At 39.6% G+C, this 23792-nt stretch overlaps 1 protein-coding gene and 1 long non-coding RNA gene across 3 annotated transcripts in view; one reads left to right on the top strand and one right to left on the bottom strand.

Annotated features, from left to right (window-relative positions):
* LOC306966965 lies at window positions 1-878 on the bottom strand. The gene is made up of 3 exons (XR_013793140.1): window positions 538-878; window positions 292-446; window positions 1-141 (listed from the first exon to the last, which is right to left on the bottom strand). It is a non-coding gene; the product is annotated as an uncharacterized lncRNA (long non-coding RNA).
* Window positions 1-23792, top strand: part of tpst1 (tyrosylprotein sulfotransferase 1) — a 97158-nt gene that overhangs the window by 23780 nt on the left and 49586 nt on the right. For both annotated transcript variants that reach the window (XM_079574695.1, XM_079574694.1), the window contains exon 2: window positions 23058-23684. In XM_079574695.1, the coding sequence (XP_079430821.1) occupies window positions 23214-23684 (471 nt within the window). In that variant the 5' untranslated portion in view covers window positions 23058-23213. The remainder of the gene's footprint in view (window positions 1-23057; window positions 23685-23792) is intronic.

The following is a 23792-nucleotide window of genomic DNA, read 5'->3' as shown; positions in this document are numbered from 1 at the left end:
CCCACATACTGTCCCTCATTGTCTGGAAACTCCTGCCGTATCCTCAAGACAACACAAGACGGCAGGACAACACGCACTTTCCGACCCAGATATCCCCAGCACCAGGAAACAAAGCACCTGTATGCACAATATCTGTAACGACTAAAACACAAAGAGGAGAAATTACTGCGTTTGCAATGAAAAAAATATTTTGTTTCTTTGTATTTAGAAAATTGTGTGTGTGTTTGCAGTGAGTATGTAACTTTGTAAATTTGTATTTCAATAAATGGAAAAAAACAAAAATTTACTTACTGTACCATTCCTCTTAGATGTAATGGCCCATACTGTGCTTTGTAAACATTTATTGCATTTTGCAGAGAATACTCATTGAGACACACAGGCTCAAATCCAGGGTGATCCACCATGCATTTCAGCTGACGGGACACTTCCTCCATTCGAGCAGTAACCTGTAACAAATGTTTAATATATTATGGAGGATTGTGTATAGGCTACTCAATATGTACTAATATATAATATGTACTAACAAAGCACACTGACCTTAAGAGTTTCTCGACAGCATCGATTTTCTACCTCAGTTGGCATAGTTGCACAGTTACCACAAGAACACCTGAACACATGATTGGAATAAAGATAAAAACAAAAACATCAGTTTTGTGGAGCAAATAAATAAACCACATATAGCATATACAGTTATACACATTAGAAAAAATGAAGATTGCAGAGATATCGCAAAGGGCTGCATTTCTGACTAAAATTCAGATTTTATGCGAAGCACTGGTCTAGTACAGGGGTCTCCAACATCTTATTTGATCATTTCTTTTACAGGGTACGCTACTTTTACAGAACAAGAATGTCAAACACCTACTTATGCTTCAAAAACATTTCTATATACTACTTAGGTGCAGTCCACCCATAAGAAACAGTTGCCAGAATGGCAGTATAGGCCTTATACTTTACAATATTGATTGAACTGTTGCAAACTGCAGATTGTGTTCAGCATGTTCAGAACAAAGAGAAGAAATGCATCTAAAATCAGATCCCTGGACTAGTAATATAAACCTTAGACAATAACTTAACACAAACAGTTCAATTGTTTATAAAATGACTTATATTTTGTTTTGTGAGTGTTAAATAGTCGTATTACAGGCAGTATTGTAGTAGTGGGCACGGATGGATAAGTTAGTGTAAATACAGTAACACACCATTGCGATACATCCATATGAAGACGTTGATCTGCAGGTTCATCATCTTCATTTTCATCTCGCTCCGCCGGGTCCGACTCTGGCTCGAACATGTAAGGCTGGATGGACAAATCTTCCGTTGCTGACATTTTGTAAATAACGTGTGAATAAAAAGTTTCTGCGCCGCTATATAATCGTATCTCTCCTATAAAACTACCAAAATGGCCGAACGGGGTGGAGTTGACCCGAGTGTCACCTCTGCAACCTGGAGAGGGGGCGGGGCATGAAGTGTCTCATTTGCATTTAAAGAGACCGCACCAAAACGAGTTGCTCTCAGACGCACATCAGAAAAGGGGTAGCAAAGGGGCCTGTAGAGCTATAATAATGAGGAATTCAGACCCAAGCATTGCAGTTCCGCTTTATGTAGACCACAACTGTATGATTTATATGTAAAAAGGAAGGATTTAAAAGCATGATATGTCTCCTTTAACATCATCCATTCATTTGTGCAGAGACAGAGCAGCCTTTATGAAACACAGTCTCTGGGAATCAAACCTGTGAGGCTTGACTTCGCCCCCCCCCCCCCCCTCTGCCTCATTATTAAGTGCCGGTGTGGTCTGGTTTCACGGCGCTCCCCACAGATCCTCCTGACGAGCGGATCGATGCGAACACGGGCTCCAGTGTCGGAAACCGGAGCGAGTGGGCGATTAATTTGAGCGCTCGCCCGACGGGAGGAGGCGAAACGCGAGGCCGACCGCAGATCAGACCTGCTTAACACCTCTGGCCTCTCTGGCCCCCTCGCCGACCGCCCCGTCCCAACGCCGGCTTCAGCTCGCTTAACCTCTCAGCCTGAACCGAGCGCATTTCCTGATGAGGAGGAAAACGCAACAAACAAAGCGTTAAAAAGTGACCAAAAAAAGCGACAAAAATGACAAAAACTCAACCAAAAGGTGACAAAAGAGCAACAAAAAAGTGACAAAAATCCAGCAAAAAAAGACAAAAATCCAGCAAAAAAAATGACAAAAATCCAGCAAAAAAAATTAAAAATCCAGCAAAAAAAATGACAAAAATCCAGCAGCAAAAAGACAAAAATCCAGCAAAAAACCCCACAAAAATCCAGCAAAAAAAGACAAAAATCCAGCAAAAACTACAAAAATCCAGAAAAAAAAGACAAAAATCCAGAAAAAACTACAAAAATCCAGAAAAAAAGACAAAAATCCAGCAAAAACTACAAAAATCCAGAAAAAACTACAAAAATCCAGAAAAAAGACAAAAATCCAGCAAAAAAAATGACAAAAATCCAGCAAAAAATGACAAAAAAATCAGCAAAAGAAAGACAAAAATCCAGAAAAAAGACAAAAATCCAGTAAAAAAATATGACAAAAATCCAGCAAAAAAAGACAAAAATCCAGTCAAAAAATATGGCAAAAATCCAGCAAAAAAACAAAACAAAAATCCAGCAAAAAAAAAAGACAAAAATCCAGCAAATAAAGACAAAAATGCATCAATAAAGTAACAAAAAAAGTCAGAAAAAGTGCAATAAAAGAGTGACAAAAACACAAAGGGAAATAAAAAGTGACGACAATGGCAAAGAGGACAGAATGCATTTGGTTTTGGCGGGTGGTAAGAGGTTAAAAAGTATTAACAGACTCTTTCCCTCAGAGCCTCAGACGGAGAGTCCGTATCAGGCGGATTAAAAGAGAAAGGAAACGGCTGTTTGTGAGAAGAGCAAAATCCCTCAGACTCGATGCGGATGCCGTCGGTCGTAACAGGTTTAAAGCCATATTTACACAGGATTACACTGACCGGAAGACCTCGCTCATAATGAACACTGACAACCAGGGCTGAACGATAGTGAAGCAACTTACGATGTGATAAAACGATATTGTGATACTTCACTAAACCGTTTCAACATGATATGGTCCAGTCTAACTGACCACTTAAAGGGATATTTCAGGATTTTTGACATAGGGCCTCATTTCCTAGTTATCCAGAGTGTTGTTGCTTTCTGGAGATATTTTTTTTGTAATTAATGCAGCTCTTTTATTTGAAGAGCTACGTGGTGCTAGGCTAGTGCAAGGCTAGCGCATTTCTATGGTATCAGCTAGCCTGCATTAAAAACAGTGTGACCCGCTCCACAGAGCACCTGAGGCAAATCACTTATAACACCAGACTAACCATATAAATGTCTGTGTCCATAGAATAATTTTAACCATTTTGCATTTAACCCCTTAACTTCCACCTGAACCGAGCACATTTTCTCCAGTTTGGCTTTACCCCAGTCCAAAAGCTTCTGGGAAAAAAGCTGTGAAAATAGCAACAAAACTGAGACGAAAACAATGATGGAAATGTGACAAAAAAGTGAGAAAACATTGACAAAAAAGTGACGAAAAATGGATGAAAAAGTGGCAAAAAAATGACAAAAATTTGATAAAAAAATGGATGAAAAAATGGCAAAAATGTGACAAAAAATGACCCCAAAAAATACAAAAATGTGATAAAAAATTGACAAAAAATGACAAAAAATTGATAAAAAAAATTGATGAAAAAATGGCAAAAATGTGACAAAAAATGACCCCAAAAAATACAAAGATGTGATAAAAAATTGACAAAAAATTACAAAAATTGGACGAAAAAATTACCAAAAAAATTATGGAAAAGAAAAATCTGACGTGAGGAAAAAGATCCCCTCGGTTCAGGCGGGAGTTAAGAGGTTAAAGAGACTAGATGCAAGTTGGCCATTTTATACTCACTACTGCCACCTCAGGTCATACGTGTAACTGCAGCTTCTATATTAAGCTCGTGCATGACGGCACTTCAGACCCGCAGTAACAGCTTTGAGTGACAGTGCAGGATTTTAGAGGCAGTTGTGGTGAACAGGTCTGAGCTCATTCTTCACATTAGGACATGGAGGAACATGTAGGGGGAGGAAAATACATCATTTTAACATTTTTAAACTCCCTAGTCCCTTTAAATGATTAAAATCCAGTGAATATTTACCTTCCAAATAACCGACACGGCAGATTCTTACCTGAGGTCCGAGGTCATTCTAACCCCGTGGGAATACTTTCTGTTTTAGTCTAAATTTAATAAGAAAGACTAAAATTATGCCAAAATATATCAGCATCAATATCAACGCTGCCACCACCTGAAGATGAATTCCGGACTAAACCAGGCCTAAAAAGGGTTTAAATAGCCGTAAACTGTAGTAGATTATATGCAGTTTATTGCGTTTACATCAGGTTCAGTGAATCCTCTGAACAAAAGCCACGGCCCTGCGCGTGCCGGACGCCAGCGAGCGAAACAAGCGCCGCAACACTTCCTCTGCGTCGATGTCCTCAGACGATGTATCGTCATACGGGTCACTGTAGTCCGAGTCGCTGTCGTCTGAGTCACTGTCCGGGAATCTGCAAGCTGGCTCTTTGTCCTCCGGGTCACTGTCCTCCCAGTCACTGTCCTCCGGGTCTCTGTCCCCTGGATCTCTGTCCTCCGGGTCTCTGTCCTCCGGGTCTCTGTCTCTGTCCCCTGGGTCGTCTGGGTCGTAGCTCTCGGCGGTGTCTGGTGGTGGACTGGACTCCGGAAACGCCCTGAACACCTCTTGGTTGGACGGAGCTCCGTTGCGTCTGGCCGTCAAAACACAAATACCGAATTATAATATAGTTTTCTACTAAATAAAGATACAAAGACATGGAGCAAAGTGGTTCAACAGCCCATAAATACATAAATAACAGAGAATGCTAACTTGATGCTTCATGTTAGCATCAGGCTAATACTAACGTTCGCTAGCGCTAGCTTTAACTTCCGTTTTTTTCCACTTCTACTGAACAATAGACACAGACGGCATCTCTGGAGTTGCCCATATATGGTCATGTTTGAAAACAGTTAAGGGGGAAAACAATTTGGAGAAAAATCTAAACTTTCTCTAATTATTCAAAAACTACTTTAACAAATACTGAATTATAATATAGTTTTCTACTAATAAAGATACAAACACATGGAGCAAAGTGGCTCAACAGCCCATAAATACATAAATAACGGAGAATGCTAACTTGATGCTACATGTTAGCATCAGGCTAATGCTAACGTTCGCTAGCGCAAGCTACAACTGCCGTTTTTTTCCACTTCTACTGAACAATAGACACAGACGGCATCTCTGGAGTCGCCCATATATGGACATGTTTGAAAACGGTTAAGGGGGAAAACAATTTGGAGAAAAATCTAAACTTTCTCTAATTATTCAAAAACTACTTTAACAAATGCTGAATTATGAATATAGTTTCTACTAAATAAAGATACAAAGACATGGGGAGGAGCAAAGTGGCTCAACAGCCCATAAATACATAAATACCGGAGAATGCTAACTTGATGCTACATGTTAGCATCGGGCTAATGCTAACGGTTAGCTAGCGCGAGCTACAACTGTTGTTTTTTCACTTCTACTGAACAATCTGCTGTGAGAAAATATCCATATGGGCCCGATTTACACTTGACTTTATTTATATGTGATGAATAAGTTGATATTCCACCAGAAAATGTCTATAACAAGTGGTAAATTGTGTTTCTCTAAAGATTATATTTCCCTCTATCTCCCTCGGCGAAGCCACGCCCCCTTCTATGACGAGATGCCGTCTGTATCGATACTAAAAGCCAGAAAAGCCTTACTAATGAAAATCTGGGCATACAGACGGCATCTCTGGAGTCGCCCATATATGGTCATGTTTGAAAACAGTTGAGGGGGAAAACAATTTGGAGAAAAATCTAAACTTTCTCTAATTATTCAAAAACTACTTTAACAAATGCTGAATTATGAATATAGTTTCTACTAAATAAAGATACAAAGACATGGGGAGGAGCAAAGTGGCTCAACAGCCCATAAATACATAAATACCGGAGAATGCTAACTTGATGCTTCATGTTAGCATCAGGCTAATACTAACTTTCGCTAGCGCTAGCTTTAACTGCCGTTTTTTTCCACTTCTACTGAACAATAGACACAGATGGCATCTCTGGAGTTGCCCATATATGGTCATGTTTGAAAACAGTTAAGGGGGAAAACAATTTGGAGAAAAATCTAAACTTTCTCTAATTATTCAAAAACTACTTTAACAAATACTGAATTATAATATAGTTTTCTACTAATAAAGATACAAACACATGGAGCAAAGTGGCTCAACAGCCCATAAATACATAAATAACGGAGAATGCTAACTTGATGCTACATGTTGGCATCAGGCTAATGCTAACGGTTAGCTAGCGCGAGCTACAACTGCCGTTTTTTTTCACTTCTACTGAACAATAGACACAGACGGCATCTCTGGAGTCGCCCATATATGGTCATGTTTGAAAACAGTTAAGGGGGAAAACAATTTGGAGAAAAATCTAAACTTTTTCTAATTATTCAAAAACTACTTTAACAAACGCTGAATTATGAATATAGTTTCTACTAAATAAAGATACAAAGACATGGGGAGGAGCAAAGTGGTTCAACAGCCCATAAATAAATACATAAATAACAGAGAATGCTAACTTGATGCTACATGTTAGCATCGGGCTAATGCTAACGGTTAGCTAGCGCGAGCTACAAATGTTGTTTTTTCACTTCTATTGAAAAAAAAATCTGATGACGTGAGGAAAAAGATCCTCTCGGTTCAGGCGGGAGTTAAGAGGTTAAGAGGATTCTGGGTCAAATATTTTACCTTTAAAATCTGAACCGAGTTACTAAGGACTCAGGACTTGACAGTTAGCAAGGTGGCTAGTTTTCAGAGTCCGTTAGCGTTAGCCTGTGCTCGATGTACTTTTCCTATAGCCGTTAGCATTAGCCTCAAACGTCGCAAAGTAGGAACGATCCAGATGTTTCCGGCTGTTGTCAACCATGGACCACATCAGGTCAAAGCCTCGTTAGAAATCCTGAATGCACAGACGTTTGGAGATTGTACTTCAGATACTTTGTGAGTGGACGGTGAGCGGTTGGTTTACCTGTTGTTGACCCGTGTCCTCGCCCCCTCCTGGCGGGACATCTCCGCCTCGGCCGTCCCGGGCCTGAAGCACCTGAAAGCCGCGGAGACCGTGTCCGCGAGCCGTCTCCAGACTCGGCGAGCCCAGTCGGACATGTTTGCGTGCGGGTTTTTTGAAAGCGTCTCTGCTCTGGACGACGGCTTGGTTTGAACGAGGTCGTCATGGTTACGCACTTTCCCTCCACAGATGCACAGAGCTCGAAACACACGTTAGCGTCGATTTTGATTCTTCTTGATTCTCGTCATGGATCCCTTTTTAACCTCTTAACTCCCGCCTGAACCGGGAGGATCTTTTTCCTCACGTCATCAGATTGTTTTCCATCATTTTTTTGTTGGTTATTCAACTAATTTTTGTAACTTTTTTGTCATTTTTTTCTCACATTCTTGTCATTTTTTGGTCATTTTTTTAATCACATTCTTGTCATTTTTTGGTCATTTTTTTAATCACATTTTTGTCATTTTTTGTCACATTTTGTCACATTTTTGTCATTTTTTAATCACATTCTTGTCATTTTTTGGTCATTTTTTTATCACATTTTTGTCATTTTTTCGTCCATTTTTTATCAATTTTTTGTCATTTTTTGTCACATTTTGTCACATTTTTGTCATTTTTTTGTCACATTTTTGTCATTTTTTTGTCACATTTTTGTCATTTTTTAAATACATTTTGTCACATTTTGGTCATTTTTTTAATCACATTTTTGTCATTTTTTCGTCAATTTTTCGTCAGTTTTTTGTCATTTTTTTGTCACATTTTTGTCACATTTTTGTCATTTTTTCGTCAATTTTTTATCAATTTTTTGTAATTTTTTTGGTCACATTTTTGTCATTTTTTCGTCAATTTCTTGTAACATTTTTGTGATATTTTTGCCACTTTTTCATAAATTTTTCGTCACTTTTTTGTCACATTTCCATCATTGTTTTCGTCTCGGTTTTGTCGCTATTTTCACAGCTTTTTTCCAGAAGCTTTTGGACTGGGGTAAAGCCAAACTGGAGAAAATGTTCTCGGTTCAGGCGGGAGTTAAGGGGTTAAATAATAAATGGTAAATGGTCTCAACTTATATAGCGCTTTTCCACCTACATTAGGCACTCAAAGCGCTTTACAGCAAGGATCCACTCACCCATTCATACACCAATGTACGCAGACACTCGGGGCAATGTGGGTGAAGTGTCTTGCCCAAGGACACAACGAAAATGTGCACTTTCAGGAGGTGGGATTCGAACCCCTGACCTTCCGATCATGAGACGACTCGCTCTACCATCTGTGCCACTGTCGCATCATCATCATTTACTGTAGGAAACTCTTGTCTCTTTTGTTCTGCACTCCGATGTTAGTTAGCAAAAAATATTACAAAAATGATGACAAAATATTTTAGTGGACGGAATTAACACTGTTTTAGTCACATTTTAGTCATATCTAAATGTGATTTAACCCCTTAACTTCCACCTGAACGGATCCCATTTTCTCCAGTTTGGCTTTACCCTAATCAAAAGGCTTCTTGGGAGAAAAGCATCAAAACGGCCACAAGAAAAGGATGTAAACACAACAAACATGTCAAAAATGTGAGAAAAAGTCAACAAAGAAATTACAAAAATTCAACAAAAATGTGACAAAAAGTCAACAAAAATGTGACGACTTGTTTACCTTAATAAATCCTTCCTGTTGTCCCTTGGGGGGTAATACAAGTGTTAATGGGATGATCTTTCATCTCCCCCTGGTGTCTCTGGCCAGAAAACCACAATTGCAACTTCACTGCCACCGGGTCGGAGTCACCAATACACGTCCATACAATCACGGAGAAGAGGCAAAGTGGGCAAAGCTAACTGCGGGCTAACACCACTTAAACAGTATTTACAGCCAGGTTTGAGTGAAAAAAAAAAATCTCCATTGTGTAATTGGATGAACAACAGAGCCGTGGGAAGATTTTTTAGTTACGGGGTGCGGAGGGACAAAATTTACCAAAAAATACCCTTTCTGCTCATATTTCCTATGTATTAATATTGCCTACAGTTCCCAAACTATCCACCAGCGGGTGCTGCAGCCCCCTCAGCACCCTGGGTTCCCACGGCCTTGATGAACAACATCCCTCTGTCCCTTTGTCTTTTCTGTCAGCGTAGTATTTACTCTCACGAACAATTAATGAGTGAAAAACACAACCTGCTACAACACCTGCAGTGGCGCTTATGGCCTCTAGGGGCACGAGTTACTTAGTACTGCTTTAAATAGAGAAAACAAATTAGACCTTTTTTTTACAATGATTTCTCAAAAACATGGTAAAACCAAATAAAGTAATATACTGTTGAGAGTTCTGTAATGTAGATAAAACGACATAGTTTACGTATCTGAAAGGGGATTGTTTTTTTTTGCCGTGGCATTGAAATCGAGTTTGAAGTTTTTAATTGTGACAGTTGGTGTTTCTATCACAAAACCTCAAATCGCAGTTATCGTCACCATCGAATGCTTCGTAACCGTAAAGTGTCTCTTTGCCTCGTCCTGACCTTGATCTGAAGACGCCCCACCCTCGTCGTGTCGAACACCACGGCTCCAGGCAGAGCCATTGTCAGCGAGAATAGGCCGAGCTCGTCTTTTCGTGGCTGGAGGAGATTGGTTACATAATTCTCCGAGGCGTTGACGCTGATGGTTGAGACGGTGTCGAGTGTCGGGTGTTTTTTTTTTAATGAGAACGTTTAAATCTTGTTCCCACGCCTCGCTCTCCACCGGGTCACAGCCAGGTCACACCGTAAACCCATCTTTAGGTCACAGCCCGGTGATGTTTCATAACATGTATCAGTTTGAGACACCAGGACTGTGTTTCCTTATCTTTGTGAAAGGAGTGAAACAGCGCCCCCAATTTGACGCTGGTGGCCAAAAAAGTGTACTGCATCCAGATTTACCATTGCAAATGAATGGGAGAGTCAAATGCATTCTGTCGTCTTTGGCGATTATATAGGCCTGTGTAACACCTCATTTGAAAGCTAAGACCCACAAAACTGATCTTTTTCCTCACGTTGTTGCTGTGTTGTGTCACCTTTTGTATGTTTTTTTTCTTTTCTTTTTTTTCATTTTTGTCACATTTTTGTCATATTTTTGTTGAATTTTTGTTGAATGTTTGTCACTTTTTGTTGAATTTTTGTCATTTTTTTGTTGAATTTTTGTCACATTTTTGTTGAATTTTAGTCACTTTTTGTTGAATTTTAGTCACATTTTTGTTGAATTTTTGTCACATTTTTGTTGAACAGTAATGTTTGGAAGATCTGCTCATTCACAATGTTAAGAAATGTGGGGAAAATGTAGGAAAAAGTAAGAAAAAAATTTGGGGAAATGGGGGAAAAAATTGGGGAATAAATTTGGAAAAATGGGGGAAATAAAACGTATGGGCAAATGGGGAAAATGGGGAAAATATTGGTAATAAAAATCTAGCTAAAAAAAAAAAAAGCTGCTTCAAATTTCTCTTTTTCAAACCAACAAAGTGTAAGATTGAGATGAAGATGCTCTTAAAAAATGAAGCCTTTTGTCACTGGATTCATTTTTAACCTCTTACCACCCGCCCAAACCAAATCCATTCTCTCCTCTTTGCCACTGTCGTCACTTTTTATTTCCCTTTTGTGTTTTTGTCGCTTTTTTATTACTTTTTTGCTGCTCTTTTGTCACTTTTTTGCTGGATTTTTGTCTTTTTCTGCTGGATTTTTGTTCTTTTTTTACTGGATTTTTGTCACTTTTTTCTGGATTTTTGTCACTTTTTTCTCCTGGATTTTTGTCATTTTTTGGCTGGATTTTTGTCATTTTTTTGTCATTTTTTGGCTGGATTTTTGTCTTTTTTTTGCTTGATTTTTGTCTTTTTTTGCTGTTTTTTTTGTCTTTTTTTGCTTGTTTTTTGTCTTTTTTGTTGAGTTTTTGTCACTTTTTTTCTGTTTTTTGTCTTTTTTTGCTGTTTTTTTGTCTTTTTTTGCTTGTTTTTTGTCTTTTTTGTTGAGTTTTTGTCACTTTTTAGTGTTTTTTTGTTGCGTTTACATTCTCATTTTCTTCTCGTTTTTTTGCCTCTGTTTTGAAGAAGCTTTTAGATCTGGAGAATTTGGAGAAAACATGTTCAGGTGGGAGTTAAGAGGTTAAAACACCTTTACTGTCATTAAAAAGCATTAAACTAGATTCAAACTGGCCTCAAATCTAAACTTCCTGCTAAATAACGACCCATTCGGCTGCGGTTTTGGCTAAATAACTTTTACCGGCATTATTTTTGCTCGATTATCTTTTGATTTTCTGATTCAGTTCTTGTGACGGACGGTCTGAGAGCGTTCATGACATGGGCCCGATCTGAAGCGGCTCCAGCTCTTGTTCTAATCCACAAAAGGTGTTGGCAGAGTGGCTGCTGTGACTCAGTGTGTGGGAGGGAGAGCGGGAGGAGGGGGGGGGAGGATGGAGGCTGGGGAGGGACAGAAAACATCGCACAGTCGTCATTAATATTGGGGCGACGCAAACGCCTTATCGCAGGGAGCCAGAGTGAATCGCTGAATCCTCCTCCATGTTTGAAAAGTACTTGATTTAAGGACTTGAGGAGAAGTGCAGACACCGCTGGGCAGAAGTATTTTCTACTGCAAATATTTCAGGACTTTCACTTTAAACCCCTTAACTCCCACCTGAACCGAGCACATTTTCTCCAGTTTGGCTTTACCCCTGTCCAAAAGCTTCTGGAAAAAAAGCTGTGAAAATAGCGACGAAATAGAGACGAAAACAATGATGGAAATGTGACAAAAAGTGAGAAAACATTGACAAAAATGTGATGAAAAATGTATGAAAAATTGGCAAAAATGTCACAAGAAATTGACCAAAAAATATGACAAATTTGATGAAAAATTGACAAAAATGTGACAAAAAAAGACAAAAAATCGATAAAAAATGTACGAAAAAATGACAAAAATGTGACAAAAAATGACAAAAATGTGACAAAAAATGACAAAAATGTGATATAAATTTGACCAAAAAATGACAAAAATGTGCCAAAAAAAAGACAAAAATGTGACGAAAAAATGACAAAAATGTGACGAAAAAATGACAAGAATGTGACGAAAAAATGACAAAAATGTGCCAAAAATGTGACGAAAAAATGACAAAAATGTGACGAAAAAATGACAAAAATGTGACGAAAAAATGACAAAAATTCGATAAAAAATGTACGAAAAAATGACAAAAATGGGACAAAAAATGACAAAAATGTGACAAAAAAATGACAAAAATGTGACAAAAAATGACAAAAATGTGACAAAAAATGAGAAAAATGTGGCTAAAAAATGACAAAAATGTGACAAAAAAATGACAAAAATGTGATAAAAATTTGACCAAAAAATGACAAAAATGTGCCAAAAAAATGACAAAAATTTGATAAAAAATTTGATTACAAAATTACGAAAAAATGACAAAAAATTGACCAAAAAAATGACAAAAATTTGATTAAAAAATGTACGAAAAAATGAGAAAAATGTGACAAAAAATGACAAAAAATGAGTTGAATACCCAACAAAAAAATGATGGAAAAAAAATCTGATGACGTGAGGAAAAAGATCCTCTCGGTTCAGGCGGGAGTTAAGAGGTTAAGTATTCCATGTAAAGTACAAATCCTTTTAAATAAGTGTTAGAATGATACATTGAGCCTGCTTTCTCTCTGTAAGACAGGACAAACCTTCTTCCTCGTGAGTCAGTAGTTTGACAATGAAGGGTGTAACAATGAACCGTGTGTGTCATCGCTTCATCATCACTAAACCTGCAGCGTTTAAAGGTTTCTCCTGCTCGAGTTTGTGAAAGTGTCGTCTCCAAAGTTTCCAACAATGTGTAACACGTGGAAATCTGAATTTAGGAACTGGAAATATGTCAAAGAGACGAATCGGCCTCTAAAGTTTTGGGCGGTTCTCGCCTCTCTGAGTAACAATAGAGCTCATTTACAAAAAAACAAAACAACATGGCCGACACGTGACAGTGCGCTGCATTGTTTTCTATTTTGTTTTGGATTTTGAGCCGAGGAACACATTTGATTGGAAAGTAGCTATGAAGAATTAGAAAGCATTGCAAATGTGGAGTAAAAGTAGGGCTGGGCCACATGGTCCAAATCGCGATCGATAGTTTTCCTCTTCGTCCCCGTGAGCGTCCTGGTCTCTGAGGCTCCTCACGTGTTTCTGTTTTGCCCTTTAGACGAGTTAACCTCTTAACTCACGCCTGAACCGAGAGCATTTTCTCCAGTTCAGCTTTACCCAAATCCTGTAGGCCAGTGTAACACCTCATTTGAAAGCTAAGACCTACAAAAGTAAATTGACCTTTTTCCTCACATCATCAGATTTTTTTTCCATCATTTTTTTGTTGGGTATTCAACTCATTTTTGTAACTTTTTTGTCATTTTTTTGTCATTTTTTGTCACTTTTGTCACTTTTTTGTCTTTTTTTCTTCTTTTTTTTTGTTGTCATTTTTTTGTCATTTCTTTGTCAAATTTTAATCACATTTTTTGTAATTTTTTTGTAATTTCTTTGTCAAATTTTTGTAATTTTTTTGTAATTTTTTGTCACATTTTTGTAATTTTTTTTGTCAAATTTTTATCACATTTTTGTCCCATTTTTGACATTTTTTCATCAATTTTTTTTCAATTTCTTGTGACATTTTTGCCACTTTTTCATCCATTTTTCGTCACTTTTTTGTCAACGTTTTCCCACTTTTTTGTCACGTTTCCATCATTGTTTTCGTCTCAGTTTTGTCGCTATTTTCCCAGCTTTTTCCCAGGAGCTTTCGGACTGGGGCAAAGCCAAACTGGAGAAAATGTGCTCTGTTCAGGTGGGAGTTAAGGGGTTAAATATAAACTCATGAACTGATCCCTGTGAAGAACTGGGATGTCAGAAATGCATTCAGGATGAGTTTGCAAACAACCATTTAAAAAAGAATGGGAGGAATCTGTTCTCTGCAAATATGTCATGAGTTGAATGCAAAGAGTTTTTGTTAAATTGTACATTTTCATTTTTCATATTTTTGCTAAACCTCATAAAATTCACGTCTTATTTTTATATTCAAGGGTCATCGATGTCGAATTTTTGTACTAAGTTGGATGACCTTTCTGAGCCTGTTTAATTCTCCGCCCTCTCCCATCTCTTTTAGTAGTGGCCTATATATAGACTGCAGCGTGTGTGACCTTCGTTATCAGGACGGGACACGCGGCAGGGCGGTTAAACGGCCGTTTCCGTCGGCGACCGCTCAGCCCTCAGTGAGAGAAGCGCCGAACGTGACCCGCATTAACGCAATATTTACACATTGTCCAAATTCCTCCGGGAGATCTCGTGGGAAAGCTCTGCAGATTAGCCGCCGTTAGCCTGTGTTTGGATAACGCTGTGAGCTGCTGTTCGCTCTCCTGTTCGCTCTCCGGGTTCGCTCTCCGGGTGCTCCAGTTTCCCCCTACCACGAAAAACATGTACAATAGGTCAGATGAATGAGAGTGCGCTTCAAGGCTTCACTCCAGTGTGGCTTATTTACATGCATGAGACCCATGAGGAAGGGCCTGGGAGACCGTTTGGTAACAGCAGGAAGCCTGGGGAATGTAGGGAGTGAGTGAGTGGTGGTCGCTCGGTTACGTCAGTCGACCCCAGGGCAGCTGTGACCACAGTAGTAGCTTACCACCACCCAGTATGGAGTGAATGAATAATGGAGAAAAGTGCTATATAAAACCGATGCATTATTAACTCCCGCCTGAACCTAAAGGATCTTTTTCCTCACGTCATCAGATTTTTTTTCCATCATTTTTTTGTTGGTTATTCCACTAATTTTTGTAACTTTTTTGTCATTTTTTTGGTCATTTTTTTAGTCATTTTTTTTGTCAATTTTGTATCAATTTTTTGTCAATTTTCATCACATTTTTGTCATTTTTTTGGTCATTTTTTGTGTCATTTTTTCATCACATTTTTATCACATTTTTGAAATTTTTTAGTCAATTTTTTTTAATCAAATTTTTGTCATGTTTTTGTCTTTTTTTTGGTCAAATTTGGTCCATTTTTTGTCAAATTTTTATCATATTTTTGTATTTTTTTTTTTGCAACATTTTGTCACATTTTTGTCATTATTTTCGTCACTTTTTTTCCAGAAGCTTTTTCATCACATTTTTTTCATTTTTTCATTTTTTTTTTTGTCACATTTTTGTCATTTTATTGTCAATTTTTTAGCACATTTTTTTCATTTTTTTGTCACATTTTTGTCATTGTTTGGTCAAATTTTTATCAAATTTTTGACAAATTTTTGACAATTTTTTTGTCATTTTTTTGGTCACAGTTTTGTCATTTTTTCTTATATTTTTTTGTCAATTTCTTGTGACATTTTTGCCACTTTTTCCATCAATTTTCCGTCACTTTTTTGTCAATGTTTTCTCACTTTTTTGTCACATTTCCATCATTGTTTTCGTCTCAGTTTTGTTGTTATTTTCACAGCTTTTTTCCCCAGAAGCTTTTGGACTGGGGGTAAAGCTGGAGAAAATGTGCTCGGTTCAGGTGGGAGTTAAGGGGTTAACCTGCACTGTCCCGACCAAATAAACCAATAAACACAAACACAGTCTGTAACTTTTAGAATTCTTTTGACATTCCCTTCATTTGCTGGTTCAGTGGGCCGTCTGCTGTAAAACGCTGCTCTGACCTGATGGTCCAGCAGAAGGACTCGAGTTCACTCTGGACTCACTGATGAGGCCAAACCGGAGCACATTCTGTCCTCAGAGTTTCTGTTCAAAAGTATAATGAGAAAAAGAACCGTCGTCTGTCGTTCATGATCCCGTTTCTAATCAGTGTCGTCTTCAGATCGATTATGGCTCCAGGTTTTGCCGCTGACTCATGTGTTTATGGATTGGTGATGATATGAATTGCCTCTTGGGGATAAAGTTTTCTGAATCTGAATCCTTTTGCGATTGAAGATCTGATAAACGTATCACAACAAAGACGTGTCGCAGATGTTGAATTTGCCACATAAACGCTACAGCCCTGTGTGAAAACCGCTCTATAAATAAAGTTTGGATTGATTGATTGAGACAAGTCACTGGTCCGGGAGCCTGACCCCCTCCCCACGATCGTCTCGCCACCTTTTTTATCCTCATTAGAGTTTACCACAACAACCAGTTTAATATGAAAGTTAACCAGGGCTGAAGTTCTTTTTTAGCAAAGCCTCTTCAGCTACAGGGAGTAATCCAGGCTAAATGTTTTTAATGAGCAGAGCTGCAGATATTTGAAGAATTACTCACTCTCTCCTTTGTGAGGGCCGGGCTCGGGCCGGGCTCGGGCCGGGCTCAGGCGGATGTGGAGTTCTGCTTCTGTCAGCGCCGACGCTGCCAAACCTCCAGCAGAGGAGCAAATCTAAACATAGGAGCGCAGGAATAAACCAGGAATCTGCCCCGAATAAACCAGGAATAAACCAGGAATCTGCCCCGAATAAACCAGGAATAAACCAGGACTAAACCAGGAATCTGCCCCGAATAAACCAGGACCAAACCAGGAATCTGCCCCAAATAAACCAGGAATAAACCAGGACTAAACCAGGAATCTGCCCCGAATAAACCAGGACCAAACCAGGAATCTGCCCCAAATAAACCAGGAATAAACCAGGACTAAACCAGGACTAAACCAGGAATCTGCCCCGAATAAACCAGGAATAAACCAGGACTAAACCAGGAATCTGCCCCGAGTAAACCAGGACTAAACCAGGACTAAACCAGGAATCTGCCCCGAGTAAACCAGGACTAAACCAGGACTAAACCAGGACTAAACCAGGACTAAACCAGGAATCTGCCCCGAATAAACCAGGAATAAACCAGGACTAAACCAGGAATCTGCCCCGAGTAAACCAGGACTAAACCAGGACTAAACCAGGAATCTGCACCAAACAAACCAGGAATAAACCAGGACTAAACCAGGACTAAACCAGGACTAAACCAGGACTAAACCAGGAATCTGCACCAAATAAACCAGGAATAAACCAGGAATCTGCCCCGAGTAAACCAGGACTAAACCAGGAATAAACCAGGAATCTGCCCCGAGTAAACCAGGACTAAACCAGGACTAAACCAGGAATCTGCACCAAACAAACCAGGAATAAACCAGGAATCTGCCCCGAGTAAACCAGGAATAAACCAGGACTAAACCAGGAATAAACCAGGAATCTGCCCCGACTAAACCAGGACTAAACCAGGACTAAACCAGGAATCTGCCCCGAGTAAACCAGGACTAAACCAGGACTAAACCAGGAATCTGCACCAAACAAACCAGGAATAAACCAGGAATAAACCAGGACTAAACCAGGACTAAACCAGGACTAAACCAGGACTAAACCAGGACTAAACCAGGACTAAACCAGGACTAAACCAGGAATCTGCACCAAATAAACCAGGAATAAACCAGGAATCTGCCCCGAATAAACCAGGAATAAACCAGGACTAAACCAGGAATCTGCCCCGAATAAACCAGGAATAAACCAGGACTAAACCAGGAATCTGCACCAAATAAACCAGGAATAAACCAGGAATCTGCCCCGAGTAAACCAGGACTAAACCAGGAATAAACCAGGAATCTGCCCCGAGTAAACCAGGACTAAACCAGGACTAAACCAGGAATCTGCACCAAACAAACCAGGAATAAACCAGGAATCTGCCCCGAGTAAACCAGGAATAAACCAGGACTAAACCAGGAATAAACCAGGAATCTGCCCCGACTAAACCAGGAATAAACCAGGACTAAACCAGGAATAAACCAGGAATCTGCCCCGACTAAACCAGGACTAAACCAGGACTAAACCAGGAATCTGCACCAAACAAACCAGGAATAAACCAGGAATAAACCAGGACTAAACCAGGACTAAACCAGGACTAAACCAGGACTAAACCAGGACTAAACCAGGACTAAACCAGGACTAAACCAGGAATCTGCACCAAATAAACCAGGAATAAACCAGGAATCTGCCCCGACTAAACCAGGACTAAACCAGGAATAAACCAGGAATCTGCCCCGAGTAAACCAGGACTAAACCAGGAATAAACCAGGAATCTGCCCCGACTAAACCAGGACTAAACCAGGACTAAACCAGGACTAAACCAGGACTAAACCAGGAATAAACCAGGAATCTGCCCCGAGTAAACCAGGACTAAACCAGGACTAAACCAGGACTAAACCAGGACTAAACCAGGAATCTGCCCCGAGTAAACCAGGACTAAACCAGGAATCTGCCCCGAGTAAACCAGGACTAAACCAGGAATCTGCACCAAATAAACCAGGACTAAACCAGGAATCTGCCCCAAATAAACCAGGAATAAACCAGGAATCTGCCCCGAATAAACCAGGAATAAACCAGGAATCTGCCCCGAATAAACCAGGAATCTGCCCCGAATAAACCAGGACTAAACCAGGACTAAACCAGGACTAAACCAGGACTAAACCAGGACTAAACCAGGACTAAACCAGGACTAAACCAGGACTAAACCAGGACTAAACCAGGAATAAACCAGGAATAAACCAGGACTAAACCAGGACTAAACCAGGACTAAACCAGGACTAAACCAGGACTACACCAGGACTCTGAACACCGTGTTTTCCTTCCCTCTCCCTGAGTGTGCACCAGTGACCGTCTCCTTTTCCTGCTCAGACCGGCCGTAGTGTTTTCCTGCTCAGACCGGCCGTAGTGTTTTCTTTGCTCAGACCGGCCGTAGTGTTTTCTTTGCTCAGACCGGCCGTAGTGTTTTCTTGCGCGGCGTCTCTTCCTGCAGCGATGACAGCGTCTGCCGTCCGTCAAACTAACTGAGGCTGTGAGTGAGAGCGGGAGCGTCTCAGGCCACAGAGCTGCAGGGACACGGTCGCTTTAACGGAGACGTGAGCCGCCAGACCAGCGCCATCCAGGACCTGTGACACGACTGGTTCTGAGTTTAGTTTATTTGAGTTGTTCACATTAGTTAGTTACAGAAGTAATGGAAGCTCAAAAGGAGTCAGCTCATGTGCACCTTCCCCGATATTCAATACTCTCAGCACTACGTTTGTATTTCCACTGGGATCTCGACTAATAACAACTCCATCTGATAGTTTCCAATAAGGAAGTGAAACTATAAACATCACAAAAGCGAACTAAAGAAAGCTGGGACTTTTTCAAGCTTTACATCATGTTATTCTGTCACTCCCTCATTAAAAACATGCCTGAAGTGTTGCCTCGGCACATTCACGTATTTTTGAGTAATCTGTAAAAACTCTGATGGCGGCCATTTTAGGGATAGGTTTGCCTGAGTCCTCCTAGGAACGCCCCCACCTCCTGGAGACGCCTCCGAGCTTTCGTCACCAGCCGAGTAACCAACCACTGCTCCTCAGCAGAACCCCCTCCCCACTGATGCCACAGACAGCGTGTGGAGGGGGCGTGTCCGAAAGGCTCAGAGGTTCTTAAAGAGACAGAGGCCTATTTCAAGACATTCACTACAGCCATTTTGAGAGAGACATTTTATACACGGCAGTTATTCTAAGTTACTGCATTTACAGACCAACAGAAGGTTTGTCATCATTGTAGTGTGATATAGACTGGTGCTATGTGACTGAAAAAAGCAGAATACCCCCTCTTCAAACCTGTCATATGCACTTTAGAGACAGGAGAATGAACGCTCTCACGGCGCTGAGTGAGCGGAGCATCTGCCGGTCCGTGTCGGTCCTGTTCTCACAGAGGAGACTCTGGAACAGGGGCGGACTGGGACTGAAAAACAGCCCTGGACTCTGACCAGCCTGGCCCAAATGAATGTATATGTGCACTTGCCACACGCCTTAACGGAGCAGATTTTCTCCAGTTCGGCTTTACCCAAATCTAAAAGCTTCTCGACTGGAGAGCAACAGTGTAACGCCTCATTTGAAAGCTAAGACCTACAAGAGTGATTGCAACTTTTTGTCAAGTCGCCACATTTTTTATCATATTTTTTGTGTGTTTTCATTCCTTTTTTGTGGCTTTTTATTGTGTTTTTGTCACTTTTTATTGTGTTTTTATCACTTTTTTATTGTGTTTTTGTCACTTTTTTATTGTGTTTTTGTCACTTTTTTATTGTGTTTTTGGCATTTTTTTTTATTGTGTTTTTGTCACTTTTTTTATTGTGTTTTTATCACTTTTTTATTGTGTTTTAGTCACTTTTTATTGTGTTTTTGTCACTTTTTATTGTGTTTTTGTCACTTTTTATTGTGTTTTTGTCACTTTTTTATTGTGTTTTTGTCACTTTTTTATTGTGTTTTTGTCACTTTTTTTTATTGTGTTTTTATCACTTTTTTATTGTGTTTTAGTCACTTTTTTATTGTGTTTTTGTCACTTTTTTATTGTGTTTTTGTCACTTTTTTATTGTGTTTTAGTCACTTTTTTATTGTGTTTTAGTCACTTTTTTATTGTGTTTTTATCACTTTTTTATTGTGTTTTAGTCACTTTTTTATTGTGTCTTTATCACTTTTTTATTGTGTTTTTGTCACTTTTTTATTGTGTTTTTGTCACTTTTTTATTGTGTTTTTATCACTTTTTTATTGTGTCTTTATCACTTTTTTATTGTGTTTTTATCACTTTTTTATTGTGTTTTTATCACTTTTTTATTGTGTTTTTGTCACTTTTTTATTGTGTTTTTGTCACTTTTTTATTGTGTTTTTATCACTTTTTTATTGTCTTTTTATCACTTTTTATTGTGTTTTTGGCACTTTTTTATTGTGTTTTTGGCACTTTTTTATTGTGTTTTTTTCTATCATTTTTTGTTATGTTTTTGTGGCCTTTTCGTTGCTTTGTTGTCGTGTTTTTGTCCGTTTTCTGTCCGCCCCTGCTCTGGGACAAACAGTTAATCCCTCCTCAACAACAAAGAGAGGCACTGGCCGTAGTAAAGGCTCTCAATAATCTGTACGAAATGAAAACCAGAAGCAGTTTTTGCTCCGCGTTGTGCAAGTCGCCTACACAGAGATAAAGTATCAGAGAACAAAGAACAAGACAAGTCATCGAACACAGTGTGTCTGTTCTAATGTTTTACACATGTAGTGTTAGCGCAGAGAGACTCATCTTTGTATTGTTTTTGTTTCCTGTGAAAGTCACACATTGCCAGGTTTAGGCCCTTCAGCAAAACAAAGTGTGAAAAAGTGTCTGCAAACCTTCACTGTGGTGCAGATGTTCAAAATGTCATTAGGAACAAAGCAAAAACCTGAAAAACCTTCACTTACACCATGTGAACCAACACTCAGGTGACGGCAGAACCTTTTTATTTGTTCTGTGACATTGAGTTAAAACATTCAGTAAAAAAGTAAATTATTAAATGCAAATGAATGAACAGGCGATGAATGTTGAGCCCAGAAATGTGTCATTTATTGAAGGATGAGCAGTGGACACTTCTTGTGTGGGTCACGTTTGTGGGAATCTCTGCTGCAGCCTGTAATTGTCACATCCTCGAACACATGACTCTGGTTAAGACACGGCGGGTTCTTCCCACAGAGGAAACTTCACCTCTCGCCCTCGTGTTTGAATTGTGTCGTCAGCGCAGTCTTACGAAAAAGATCTCATCGGACTAAACTAAATATTAAGTTGTGTGAAATGAGATTGTTGATGTTTTTTCCTACAGCTTTTTAACCTCTTAACTCCCACCTGAACGGATCCCATTTTCTCCAGTTTAGTTTTAACCTAGTCAAAAAAAAGCTTCTTGGGGAAAAAAAGCACCAAAACAGCCACAAAAAATGAGAAGAAAACAAGGATGTAAACGCAACAAAAATGTGACAAAAATTCAACAAAAAAGTGACAAAAATTCAACAAAAATGTGACAAAAATGTGACAAAAATTCAACAAAAAAATATGACAAGAATTCAACAAAAAAAGACAAAAATTCAACAAAAAATGACAAGAATTCAACAAAAATGTGACAAAAATTCAATAAAAAAGTGACAAAAATTCAACAAAAAAGTGACACAAATTCAACAAAAAATGACAAAAAATCAACAAAAAAATGACAAAAATTCTACAAAAAAATGACAAAAATTCAACAAAAATGACAAAAATTCAATAAAAATGTGACAAAAATTCAACAAAAAAATGACAAAAATTCAACAAAAATGTGACAAAAATTCAACAAAAAAATGACAAATTCAACAAAAATGTGACAAAAATTCAACAAAAATATGACAAAAATTCAACAAAAAAAGACAAAAATTCAACAAAAAATGACAAGAATTCAACAAAAATGTGACAAAAATTCAACAAAAAATGACAAGAATTCAACAAAAATGTGACAAAAATTCAATAAAAAAGTGACAAAAATTCAACAAAAAAGTGACAAAAATTCAACAAAAATGTGACAAAAAATCAACAAAAAAATGACAAAAATTCAACAAAAAAATGACAAAAATTCAACAAAAATGACAAAAATTCAATAAAAATGTGACAAAAATTCAACAAAAAAATGACAAAAATTCAACAAAAATGTGACAAAAATTCAACAAAAAATGTGACAAAAATTCATTAAAAATGTGACAAAAAGAAAAAAAAGAAAACATACAAAAGGTGACACAACACAGCAACAACGTGAGGAAAAAGATCAGTTTTGTGGGTCTTAGCTTTCAAATGAGGTGTTACACAGACCTATATAATGGCCAAAGAGGACAGAGTGCATTTGGTTCAGGCGCGTGGTAAGAGGATAAGTCCCACCAGAATCGAGCACCTTTTCTCCAAACAAAAGCATCAAAATAGCGATGAAAAAGTGTCAAAAAAGCCATGGAAAATGTGACTAAAACGAAGATTAAAACTTGAGAAAAAAGCAACAAAAAAGTGACAAAGCCTTGACTTTTCTCGGTGCTTGTGAGTTTCCTTCCATCTCACCCCATACACTTCTCCTCTTCTCCCTAGGCCTGATGGAGCGGGGGCCCCTCCTCCACCCGCGCAGCACCAGGGAGCCCGACCCATGTCTGCACCCCAGCCGCCAGCGCTGATTCCCGGGCACCGCGACCTCCGCCGTCACCCCCCGGACCCCTTCACCCTGGCCGCCCCCTCCCGCGCCCCAACATGGCCCTCAGCATGGTCGGCAAACTCAAGCAGAACCTCCTACTGGCCTGTCTGGTCGTCAGCTCGGTGACCGTCTTCTACCTGGGGCGGCACGCCATGGAATGCCACCACCGGATAGAAGAGCGAAGCCAAAGCGGCGGCGTGCTGCCACTGTCCGCCATCGGGGGCAGCATGCGGACCACGTTGCGGACCGGGCAGAACCTCAGCACGCCCTTCCTGTACAGTAAAGACATGCCTTTGGTGTTCATCGGCGGCGTGCCACGCAGCGGGACCACGCTGATGCGCGCCATGCTGGACGCGCACCCCGAGGTCCGCTGCGGCGAGGAGACCCGGGTCATCCCGCGGATCCTGGCCATGAAGCAGATGTGGAGCCGCTCGGGCCGCGAGAAGATGCGGCTGGACGAGGCGGGAGTCACGGACGAGGTGCTGGACGCGGCCATGCAGGCGTTCCTCCTCGAGATCATCGTCAAGGTACGAGATCAGAACATCAATCCAGGTGGACCCTTGTTTTTTTTAGTCAGGAAGTGTATTTTAATTATGTTCTCTGCTTCATGGAGCTTCTCCCACATGAACGAAGCT

The sequence above is a fragment of the Gobius niger genome, assembly GCF_951799975.1.
Source record: "Gobius niger genome assembly, chromosome: 1".
In the NCBI taxonomy this organism is placed as follows: domain Eukaryota; kingdom Metazoa; phylum Chordata; class Actinopteri; order Gobiiformes; family Gobiidae; genus Gobius; species Gobius niger.
This window is presented reverse-complemented; position numbering and strand designations above follow the sequence as displayed.